At 37.0% G+C, this 12431-nt stretch overlaps 1 protein-coding gene across 1 annotated transcript; it reads left to right on the top strand.

Annotated features, from left to right (window-relative positions):
• The first annotated feature begins 1552 nt into the window (after positions 1 to 1552).
• On the top strand, positions 1553 to 12431 carry LOC128607597 (cytosolic sulfotransferase 3-like). The gene is made up of 8 exons (XM_053624576.1): positions 1553 to 1706; positions 2147 to 2285; positions 4730 to 4858; positions 6030 to 6130; positions 9323 to 9449; positions 9527 to 9624; positions 9966 to 10140; positions 11992 to 12431. The coding sequence occupies exons 1-8, from the start codon at positions 1683 to 1685 to the stop codon at positions 12102 to 12104; spliced, it is 906 nt and encodes a 301-aa protein (XP_053480551.1). The 5' UTR covers positions 1553 to 1682; the 3' UTR covers positions 12105 to 12431.

Here is a 12431-nt window from a genome sequence, read left to right as displayed (position 1 = left end):
CAAACATAATGCTATGCTTTTAGACCAAATGGCTACAAAATAATGTGCCAAATGTAAGAGGAGCGCAGTTAAAATGTAACATGGGCATTTAATTTATTTATGCATAGGCAAGGAATTTAATCATTCATATGCTGCCCTCTCACAGTTTTGCATAATGTGGAAAACACAGCACTGCCAGGGTTGGGAGGGTTGCTATTTTTATGCCATATTGTTTGGAACTAGTTTGTGGGTATGAAAAGGTAGTCCGTGGGTGTCATTTCTTGGCAATTCTTTCTTTATATTAAACATCTTTAACATTTAGATTTATCCAGACCCAACAATGCAGACGAGCTGAAGGCCGCTGTCAAAGCAGCTGGGGCATAAAATTAACATACTTTTCAGAAGGTCGAAATTTCTGTATTATAAATTCTTTATTCTAATATTTTGAGATACTGGATTTTTGATTTCCATGAGCTGTAAGCCAGAATCATCGAGATTAAAGCAAATAAAAGGCTTGAAATATTTCAATTTATGTATAATGAATCTGGAATATGTAAAAGTCCCACTTTTTGAAATAAATTACAGGGGAAAAAATGAACTTTTCCACAATATACAAAATTTTTGAGATGCACCTGTGTGTGTGTGTGTGTGTGTGTGTATATATATATATATATATATAGAGAGAGAGAGAGAGAGAGAGAGAGAGAATTACTGATAATCACTGGTAAAATATACAGTGTTACATCACCATTTAGCTTGCCTTCTTTTGCCACTCCCTCTGGCTTGCGTGAGAATACTTTGTCATATCTACAGGGCATTGTCACGCACATTCCTCTGCAACATCTCTACTTACATTTATTCTCACGCACACAACTCAGATGAACAACATTTCTTTTACATGTAGTACCCTTCAAATACTCTGGAAAACTATATAATCAATTCCCCTATACTTTATATTGTGCTGCTCTTCTCAAGGCATTACTAAATCAGCTCAGTACAGTGTTCTAATCTTCTTAGGTAATCTGCACTGTAAAGATGTTGTGGATATGTTGAGGGAAAGGAAGCGGTTTTGTTGGAGTTTCGTGCCTGATTTAGCACACGTGACAAAAAGCAGGAAACCCGAACAGAAAGAATATGCCAGGAATTCCACTAATCCTAGAAGGCACACTAAAACAACTGTTGAATGATGGGTCACATGACAAGATGTTAAAAAAAAAGTGTATATTCACAGAGTGCGCTCCTATTACATGCTGTCCCACATTTCAGTGAAACCACGTTTGTTTGTTTAAATGGTATTTCAATGGAGTAATGACCACTAAAGATATATGTAAAGATCTGACTAAACATTCTGACAGTGTGAAAATGTGCATGACCAAAAAATTGACTATTCCCAGCCAAAACTGTGTATTGCTGTGTCGTTGGGAAGGATGCCACAAAAATGTATATTCATTTATATATAAATGGCAGGCATGGACATTGTAAATTCAGGTATATAATTTGGTGTCCCTTTGTGAGGAACACTGTTGGGACACATCTGTGTCGGGAGGAGCCAAAGCCAAAGGAGGGAAGGAGGGAGGGGAAAAGTGAGAGAGAGAGAGAGAGAGAGTAGTAAGAGAAGATAAATAAGTGCTCTGCTGTGATACATACAAGAGGAGACTCTTAATAAAAAGCAAAGAAGAAAGTTTTGTTCAACTTGGTTCATCATGGAAGGAGTTGATCTTTCTTTCGTAAGTCGCCTGCATATATTTTCCAGAGAATCCTAAACATTTGAGTTTACTGCATACTGGAATACTGTGATATAACTGATGGACTTATATATAGCAACATAATAAAGACAACTGCTGCTGCTAGATCTATCTAGCAATATTAATTAAACCTAATTAATTTGCTCTCTTTCTGTCTGGTGCTTGACCTTATCCCTGCAAGCTTTTTATCCATAAACTGAAATTTGATTAATCCTCAGTAACTGTTCATCTCATCAGAACAGTTTGTATATGGTTTTTAGAAACAATGCAATTTGTTAACACTAGCAAACATCCCTTGTGATTTATATACTTCAGCAACACATTGACATTTTTGAGCAAAGAAAACATTTGTTGAGTTTATTGGGATTATTTACAGAGCCCTAAAGAATTACGTGAATTAACAATCCTGTTTAATACTGCAGCTGAAATCGATCAGTCGGCCAGAAATGTTTGAATTTGAAGGCATCTCTATGGTTCATTACTTCACTGACAACTGGGAGAATGTTCAGAACTTCCAGGCAAGACCAGATGACATCCTCATTGCTACTTACCCCAAAGCAGGTAATCTGACAGGGACCATAGTGATTCATTTTCTTAATTTTGGGGTACTGTGAACCTCCAGGAATTTTAATGTTTCCTCCTGATTTGATATTTCCAATCACCTACCAACAGTTTAGCTATTGTAATTGTTAGTCATTTTAACAATGTGCATTAAAATTAAATACCTACATACTGTATATGCAGATGGTAGATTTGCCATTGTAATATACAGGGAGTGTCTTGTAGTTGTATGAAGATGAGCACCTGGAAAAGTGGCCATCTACATCAAATATAACAGTCATCAGCACCATTGGCAGCACCATCTAATACAATTCAATTCGATATAATACAACACAATACAATGTTAATGTGTTTAGTCTGGCAGTTTCACACCAAGTCACACCACCAACCATAAGAACTGAAGCCCTTCAGACTCGTTTAGTATGTTTAGTATATTATGAGATATTCAACACAACTTAGATGACTGAAAACCTCAGACGAATACACAGGATGTGAACAAAATAACAGAACCATCTAACAGTATATGATTACTAAGTTACTAGGGAAGCATTTGATGTTTACCCAGAAAATAGCTTTAGTCATTGCCTTAATGTATTTAACTGCTAAAAAAAAGATTCACTAATGCCTAATCAAGTAATTTAACATGAACCTGGAGGTCAGGTAGCAGGGTGTATGGTGCATTGTCATAATGTTATGAACATCTTGAAAGAAAACACCCAAAAAGTGCAGTTGGTCCAGCAAAATAACAAAGAAGTACATCTGACTTTGAAGTTGTGTTCTTTAGCTTGCTTGAGTAGTCCTGAGAAGAAAAAAAAACAGGCTGGAAAATGTCAGGTTCTGTTCAGGATTTCATGATTTTGCGATCGCAGAAATTAATGTAAAGTCAAGCAATATTCAGAGGAGCTTGCAATTATTAAAAAATGACCACCGATTTTCCACAGATTTGGGGTAAGACGCATTATATGACGTCATCACAATGCACATTCAGCCAAAGCCCTCTTCGAATACAGCTAAAAGGTCTAATTTACCAACAAACATCAATGCGACAGGCTGTGCAAAACAATTTCTTGCAATTGCAATTTTGCCAATTCAAGTAGTTTTCAAGTAGTTATCTCAAATTTAGAAAAAAGCCGCAGCAAAATTAAGCATTTTTTTTGCCACAACAATCCCAAAAAAACTCTGCGAAATCTTGTACAGATTGGTTTGTACAGTACACAGTGCTAGTTGAAGGCGTACTATAGCCATTTTGATAAGGTGGATTCAGTTCCCAAACTATTAAAGGACAAGTCCACCCTAACTTAAATATCACTATTTATAATCAAGTTTACTTTACAGGTTTACTATTTTTGGCTGAAAATGTTTCACTGAGTTAGGCTAAAGGTTTTCTAAAAAACCCACGATGTTGTTTGACTGCCGGTTGATAGTGGCGTCAATGTGAATTTATCACTACCTAAAGTGACTCTCACCTCCTTATCTTTACACCCTGCTCAAACAGATCAGGTTTCATAGTTCAAATTCCACGCTAATGCTTACACACTAACGCTTGTAGACTGCTAACTGCAGACCACTAGGCTCAACCATGTCTCAACAATACGTCCCCTGGTGTGACCCCTTTCTGCAGCAATAACTAAACGTTTCCGGTAATTGTTGATCAGTCCTGCACATCAGCTTGGAGGAATTTTAGTCCATTCCTCAGTACAGAACAGCCTCAACTCTGGGATGTTCGTGAGTTTCCTCACATGAACTGTTTGCTTCAGTCCTTACACAACATTTCTATTGGATTAAGGTCAGGGCTTTGACTTGGCCATTCCAAAACATTAACTTTATTATTCTTTATTGTTCTTTTGTAGAACGACTTGTGTGCTTAGGGTTATTGTCTTGCTTCATGACCCACTTTGTCTTGAGATTCAGTTTCTGGGCAAATGTCCTGACATTCTATAGAATTCACTGGTATAATTCAGAATTCATTGTTCCATCAAACAACCAAGTACAATATTTTGTCTCATTTGTTTAATTGTCTTCTCTTTGTCTACTTTTAGGACTTGTGTGAAAATTTGATGATGTTTTAAGCAGATATATAGAAAACTTTCAAGCACCACTGTACATGCGTATATATATATATATATATATATATATATATATATATATATATATATATATATATATATATATATATATATATATATATATGAGACTAGCGGGGTAGTGTGCATAGGCCATTTTAAATTTATTAAGCAATTTATTATTTTAGAAAGATTATTTTAATGTAACAAGACACAGGGTTATGCTCTGGAGTACAGTTTATGTAGTATGTAGTATTAGTAATGAATCATTCTGTTTCTCACACAGTGAGAATGACATGAAAGGCCTATCAGCTATTTTTAACTATGCCACTTTGTCACACAAGCACCTTCTCTCTTACTTATCTTTTTCTTCTCCTACAGGGACCACCTGGGTGTCCTATGTCTTGGAACTTCTCTATTTCGGCAATGTAGCACCTGAGCGTCAGACCTCACTGCCCATCTACATCAGAGTGCCTTTCCTTGAGTCGCAGTTCCCTGGGATACAGTCAGGTTGATATGCACATTCATGAGTAACGCAGACACCAATCAACCAAAACATTAAAACCACCTGCCTAATATTGTGTAGGTGCCGCCAAAATAGCTCTGTCCTGTCAAGGCATGGACACCACAAGACCTCTGAAGGTGTGCTGTGGTATCTGGCACCAAGATGTTAACAACAGATCCTTAGAGTCCTGTACGTTGCAAGGTGGGGCCTCCATGGATCGGACTTGTTTGTCCAGCACTTCCCACAGATGTTCAGTCAGGTTGAGATCTGGGGAATTTGGAAGCCAAGTCAACACCTTGAACTCTTTCTCATGTTCCTCAAACCATTCCTGAACAATTTTTGCAGTGTGGCAGGGCACATTATTCTGCCGAAAGAGGCCATTGCCATTAGGGAATAACGTTGCCATGAAGGGGTGTACTTGGTTTACAGTTTCTTCCTATAGTGCATCCTGGTGCCAGCTCTTCTGCAGGTAAGCCACGCACATGCACCAGGTCATGTAAAAGAAAACGGGATTCCTCAGACCAGGCCACCTTCTTTCATTGATTCATGGTTCCAGTTCACGTGTCTCATTGTAAGTGCTTTTGGTGGTGGACAGGGGTGAGCATGGACACTCTGACTGGCCTTTGGCTACAAAGCCCCATACATAGCAAGCTGCAATGCACTGTGTGTTCTGACACCTCTCTATCATGGCCAATATGAACTTTTTCAGCAATTGTGCTACACTAGCTCTTCTATTGAATTGGACCATATGGGCTAGCCTTTGCTCCCCAGTTGCTCCCGGTTGTCCTTCTTTGGACCATTTTTGATAAGTACTAACCACTGCATACCAGAAACACCCCACATGGAGATGACCAAGTCGTCTTGCTATCACAATTTGTCTCTTGTCAAAGTTGCTCAGATTTTTACACTTGCCCATTGTTCCTGCTTCCAACACATCAGTTATGTGAACTGACTGTTCAATTGTGCCTAATATATCCCACCCCTTGAAAGGTGCCATTGTAACAAGATAATCAATGTTGTTCACTTCACCTGTCAGTGATATTAATGTTATGGCTGATTGGTATATTATAAGTTATATTATATTACAAATTATAAGCAGCAATGATACTTGCAGACAGATTCTGGAAGTAATTCTAACAATAAAAATATCATAAATAGCTTTTCTTTCTTGTGCAGGGGTTGAACTGGCAGATAATTTACCTACCACACCACGACTCATTAAAACTCATCTACCTGTTCAGTTAGTGCCCAAGTCCTTCTTTGAACAGAACTGCAAGGTACAGTATTGCTGTGTCTTAAATTCAGTGAGCTTTAACCAGATCTGTTAATTTAGATACACCAGGCAAACAAGCACAATGACTGAAGATGCATATCTGCTGAACATTCCAAAATTGTAGTACAAATATTAAACAGACAGTAGCAGTAGGGGGGAAATACAGAGAGATCAGGCCAAGGTAAATAAACATGCATGACAATACTCAAGCGACAAGCCAAGGCATAGATTTATTGAGGAAGAGATAAGACTTGACATATCTTACCACAACCACTGGTCAAACAGACCTTCCATGCCATGCAAGCAAGTATTAGATTAAATGACTAGGAATAAGATGTAATATACAGTTGAGTGAAAAAATAAGTACACCCCATGGAAATTGTTGGCTTTTTTGATATATAGGTGCATCTAAAAAAAGTTGAAAATTGTGGAAAAGTAAATTTTTTCCCTCAATTTAATCCAAAAAGTGGAACTTTCATATATTCTACATTTATTACACATAAAGTGAAATATTTCAAGCGTTTTTTGTTTTAACCTTGATGATACAGAAATGTCGACCTGAGAAGATCTCTAATCAGCTACTTAACTCAAAACACCTGCAAAGGTTTCCTGAGCCTTTAATCTCCCAGTCTGATTCAGTACACACAACCACAAAAAATTTTCAGATTAAAGTTTTGCATTTCATTTGGAAATCAAGGTCCCGGAGTCTGGAGGAAGAGCAGAGAGGCACAGAATCCAAGTTGCTTGAAGTCCCGTGTGAAGTTTCCACAGTCAGTGATGATTTTTGGTGCCATGCCATTTGCTGGTGCTGGTCCACTGTGTTTTCTCAAGTCGAGAGGCAATGCAGCGTCTACCAGGAGATTTTAGAGCACTTCATGCTTCTATCTGCTGACGAGCTTTATGGAGATGCTGATTTCCTTTTCCAGCAGGACTTGGCACCTGCCCACAGTGCCAAAACTACTAGTAACTGGTTTGCTGAACATGGCATTACTGTGCTTGATTGACCAGCCAACTCGCCTGACCTGAACCCCATAGAGAATCTATGAGAGACACCAGACCCAACAATACAGACGAGCTGAAGGCCGCTAACAAAGCAACCTGGGCTTCCAAAACACCTCAGCAGTGCCACAGGCTGAGTGCCTCCATGCCACGCCGCATTGATGCAGTAATTCGGGTAAAAGGATTAAAGCCCTGACCAAGTATTGAGTGCATAAATGAACATACTTTTCAGAAGGTCAACATTTCTGTATTATAAATTATTTACTCTAATATTTTGAGATACTGGATTTTTTATTTCCATGAGCTGTAAGCCGTAATCATCAAGATTAAAACAAAAAAAAGGCTTGAAATATTTCACTTTATGTGTAATGTATAATATATCTAGAATATATGAAAGTTCCACTTTTTGAATTAAATTATGGAATAAAATGAAGTTTTCCACAATATTCGATTTTTCTGAGATGCACCTGTATTCGGACAAGCAAACATTTTAGTAAGGAAAATGAGCTTATTCAATAATTTATTCAACAGAAATATCAATAGATGTGGAAAAAAGTAAGTATACCCTTGGCCTCAGGACCAAGTATTGCCCCCTTTAGCAGAAATAACTTCTGCATAATTGTCCACCAGGCTTGCTGTAAATTTTGACCACTCTTCCATGCAATATTTTTTCAGTTGTAAGATAGTTGAGAGTTTTCTTGCATGTACTGCCAGTTTCCATTCCTTGGTGTATTTGCTGGTGTGCTTAGGATTGTTATCCTGCTGAAAGGTCCACTTGCAGTTCAACTTCAACTTTCAGACAGATGGCCTCACATTATCTTCAAGCACTCTTTGATATGATACAGAATTTGTAGTTGAATCAATGAATGCAAGCTGTCCAGTCCCTGAGGCAGCAAAGCAACCCCAAACCATAACATTTCCACCACCGTGCTTCACAGTTGGTATGAGGTGCTTCTCCTGAAAAGCTGTCTTTGGTCTGCGCCAAGCATGTCTGCTGTTACTGTGGCAAACTATAGTCTTGCAAAGGCTTTTCCCTGTGTAATCTCTATCTGATTGTTGACAGATGCACTTTGACACCAATGGTTGACAGACTTACTAGCAGATCCTGAGATTAAATTATGTGGTTCTTGGAGACTTCTTTTTGCATCAGACAGTCTGCTCCTGGACATATTGGCAGCTGTTTGAAATCTGCGCTACTTGCAGATGATTTTCCTTACAGTGGAATGATGTATTTCAAATAATTTGGAGATCTTTTCAAATCCCTTTCCAGACTCATAGGTATCCACAACTTTTTTCTGAAGGCCTTAAAGAACTCTTTAGATCTTGGCATGATGACACCACACACACCTCAATAGCAAAGGGAACACTAGACACTAGATATGAGAGGTGTATAAATAAGACAGGTTCCACCTGTACTCCCTAAGCAGGTTCTGATCACTGGCACCCAATCCTGAATGCCTGATTCTAATTTTAAGGATTTGAAGGTGTGATAAATGTAGGGGTGTACTTAATTTTTCCATGTGACTGATCTGTTTTTTGTTAATTAATATAGTGAAAATTAATAGAAAATGTTAATTTATGTGTCATTTGATAGTGTATCACCTTTTATTAATAGGCACTGTTTCAAAGAGGATCAAATGTTTGCTTGTCCAAATATATATATATATATATATATATATATATATATATATATATATATATATATATATATATATAAAGCCAACAATTTCCATGGGGTGTACTTATTTTTTCACAAGACTTTATGTAGACATAAAAAAACAAATATATTTGATTGACATTAAATATAAAAGTAAAAAAGCTGAGTTTACGATATATTTTTAAAAACTGGTAGAAGAGGGAGCCATGAAGAACTTTAAAAACCAATAAAAGGGTGGCAGCAAGCAGAGATATGATAACTAATATAGTCTTTCTTTCTAGTCTGCAGTAAAATTTTGTTTCAGTGTTTTGCAAGCTGTATGTATTACATATTTAAGGGTTTTCCCATAAACAAAGCATTAGAATAAAGTGGCTATTGAAAAATGAATCAGTGAATGAAGGCCATTGACATGAAAAATTGTAGTTTGAAGCCCTGTAGTGGAGCATTTGTGCAACCTATCAGTATCTCAAACACATAATTTAAATTATTGACATTAAGCATCTATGTATATTCTCTTCTATATATATATTCTTCCTTTAGATTGTCTATGTAGCGCGCAATGCCAAGGACAATGCTGTGTCTTATTTCCATTTTGAACGCATGAACATGGGACAACCTGACCCAGGAAACTGGAACAACTTTCTTCAGAATTTCATGGAAGGAAAGAGTGAGTGAGAGAGTTACATTTAATATTCTTTATTTAAATATGTCTCACGTTTATATAAATACCATTTTACCTTGTAGAGGTGTTTGGACCTTGGTATGATCATGTGACTGGCTACTGGGAGAAGAAGCAGACATACTCTAATCTTCACTACATGTTCTTTGAGGATATGGTGGAGGTAAGAAAAGTAGAAAGTATACTCACTTGGCCAAGGAAATGAAATAGGCTACCATAATTATATGGTAAATTGCACTGGTATTTTATTATAGATACTTGTTATGGTTCACTTCAGAAAAAAAGAATAGAAAATGTAGTAAAGGAGTCATACTACTTAAACTTTAGTAATTTAGTATGAACCCTACAGTATGTTTGTACTGATACTGTATCTGTATTCAGTTGAGTTAATATTTACTCTTCCATACCATCTAATTCCTAAATCAGGATGGCAATAAGTCAGTATTTTAGTATGATGTTCACTATTGTATGTCCAGAGTTGTAAATTTTTTTCTGCTTTTCCAGGACATGGGGTGTGAGATGGAGCGCTTGTGTTCCTTCCTTGGTTTATCTACACCGGTAGAAGAGAGGGAAAGGATTATTAAATCCACTCACTTTGATACCATGAAGCAAAACAAGATGACCAACTATTCTACAGTCCCAATCATGGATTTTACGATCTCACCGTTCATGCGCAAAGGTTAATATGCCATGGATCTCTGTACAAACTCTGTGCATAATAATACCTAGAAATGATTGGTGTAGGCTTATGTAGCTCATCCACATGCTAGATATGTATGTAGGTCTCAGATCGCCAACTACATATTATGGCTCTGGTTCTGGGTTTTTTTTCTAGTTGCCTTTCATTTAGTTGCTTATTTATTCAATTTCAGCTATATAATTTGACAATGTTTTAAGGCATTACTATGTTTTATTTTGTTCTGGAGTTAATCTGTGTCTCTCATGCCATTGAAGGCAATACAGTATCAACAATTCCACCACCCTCTGTCCTAGAACTAGTGGTATTTACCTCTAAAACCAGATCAGTGGCTGATCTAGTCTGGCAAGTGACCTGGTGCACAGGGTTGTCTCAAGTGGTATGCGGGGGTCAGAATAGTACTTTTTGATGCTGGGCCGGGCTGAGGGAATTTCGCTTGTGTTTGTTGTGCTTATACAAGACAGAGATACAGAGGGTTGAGAAAGTATTCAGACCCCTTCATTTTTTTGCACACATTATTGTATCATAGATTTAATTTAAAACTGATTAAATGTTCTTTTTTGGGCCATAGATCTACATACAATGTCTAATAATGACAAAGCAAAAAACATGAAATTTTTGTTAATTTATTAAAAATGAAAAACTGAAATCTCTCATTTCGATAAGTATTCAGACCCTTTATTCAGTACTTTGTAGGAACGGTGTTGGCAACAATTACAGCTTCGAGTCTTCTAAGCTTTGCATAACTGCATTTGGGCAGTTTCTTCCATTCAAGTTTAATCAGATTGGATGGGAGTATCTATGAACTGCAATCTTTGGGTCTCTCAGCGGATGTTCTATGTTGTTCAAGTCTAGCCTTTTTTTGGGCCACTCAAGGATGTATGCTTTGAGTCATTGCCATGAACCTTCACCCCAGTCTGATGTCGTGTGCAGATCTCTCAGAAACACTACTGCACCATTGCACATTGCAATTGCAATTCATTTTAATGAAAATGTGAAAAGCCTAGAAATATGCTAGTATGAGAATGAGATCAGATGCCTACATGACTAGGATTGAGAACCCTAGACAAATATGCCCCCCAGTATTTCTTTAAGATTTTATTATTACTTGAATTTAAACTCTAAAAGGTCATCACAATTAAAAAAAAAAAAAAAGAATACAATTAAATATACTACACATACAACAGATCCACCAGTTAAATACTGATTTGGTCGTTGTTTTTTCATTCATATCATCAATAACGTTAATTTTTAACACTCCTCATCATTGTGTTTAGTGCTTGATCTATTAGATCGATTAGTGAATGATTTATTGCAGAATTCTATCTCAACTATCATTTTAGCTGATTCATAGTCAGTGTGGGAACCTTCTTGTGCCTAGCTGAGGACACACCCAGCCCAGAACCACACTGTTAAAAAAGACATGTAAATGTTACTATATCATATAGTAATTAAATTCATTCTACAGTTGACTCAGCTTTAACTTTTGGTCACAGACATACTTTACAAAAACTTGAACAAACCAACCGTGCTTATCTCAGCTCCAATACATTCAGCCAGTTGGTGTTACAAGCCTGTTTTCTTCAGATTCATAATCACTGAGTGCTCCAGTCACAGCATTTATGTATTAGCTAGTTCCTTACACTGTAAAAAATGCTCACAAAAGCTTCTGCTTTTGGTGGATACTATCAGTGTCAACTTAAATTAACCACATTGGGTGTGGTTAAAAAAAGGATCCTTGATAGAACCAGGTGAAACAGTGCTTTAGTAACCCATTTTGGTTCTATCCAATTGATTTATTCTCTATTTTCCCCTCTATACTTGCTTCTTCAGGTAAAGTCGGCGACTGGAAGAATCACTTTACTGTGGCTCAGAATGAACAGTTTGATGCGCACTACAAGCAGAAGATGAAGAACACAACTGTACAGTTTCGCACAGAGATTTAGGACATCAATGAGGTCTCAGAATTTAAATGTGAATATTAATCCAATTTATACAAGGGCAGCCATGACCATGTATTGAGCACTTCATGTATGCAATATTATCAGAAATTGTGTTGTTGTTTTTTTAATGTTTTTTTTTTTACAATACAATACTGATTCAAATAAATCTTTTTGGTTAAATATTTTAGTACAGCTGTTCAAAGCAACATTGTTCTTAGAAATAGTTGTTAAATGCCTACAAGAAGGGGTGACTGGAGCACATGGACTAACAGGGCTAAGTGTTGCACACATTAAAACGAGTAATGCATGTTTGGGCTTCTTTATTTTGCT

This window comes from Ictalurus furcatus, chromosome 5 (assembly GCF_023375685.1).
Source record: "Ictalurus furcatus strain D&B chromosome 5, Billie_1.0, whole genome shotgun sequence".
NCBI classification, from domain to species: Eukaryota; Metazoa; Chordata; class Actinopteri; order Siluriformes; family Ictaluridae; genus Ictalurus; species Ictalurus furcatus.
This window is presented reverse-complemented; position numbering and strand designations above follow the sequence as displayed.

Bases quoted from the DNA above. Each gene is read 5' to 3' on its own strand.
- LOC128607597 (XM_053624576.1), top strand. From the start codon at position 1,683: ATGGAAGGAGTTGATCTTTCTTTC. The intron at 1,707-2,146 runs GTAAGTCGCCTG...TTAATACTGCAG, and splicing joins AAGGAGTTGATCTTTCTTTC to CTGAAATCGATCAGTCGGCC. The intron at 9,625-9,965 runs GTAAGAAAAGTA...CTGCTTTTCCAG, and splicing joins TCTTTGAGGATATGGTGGAG to GACATGGGGTGTGAGATGGA.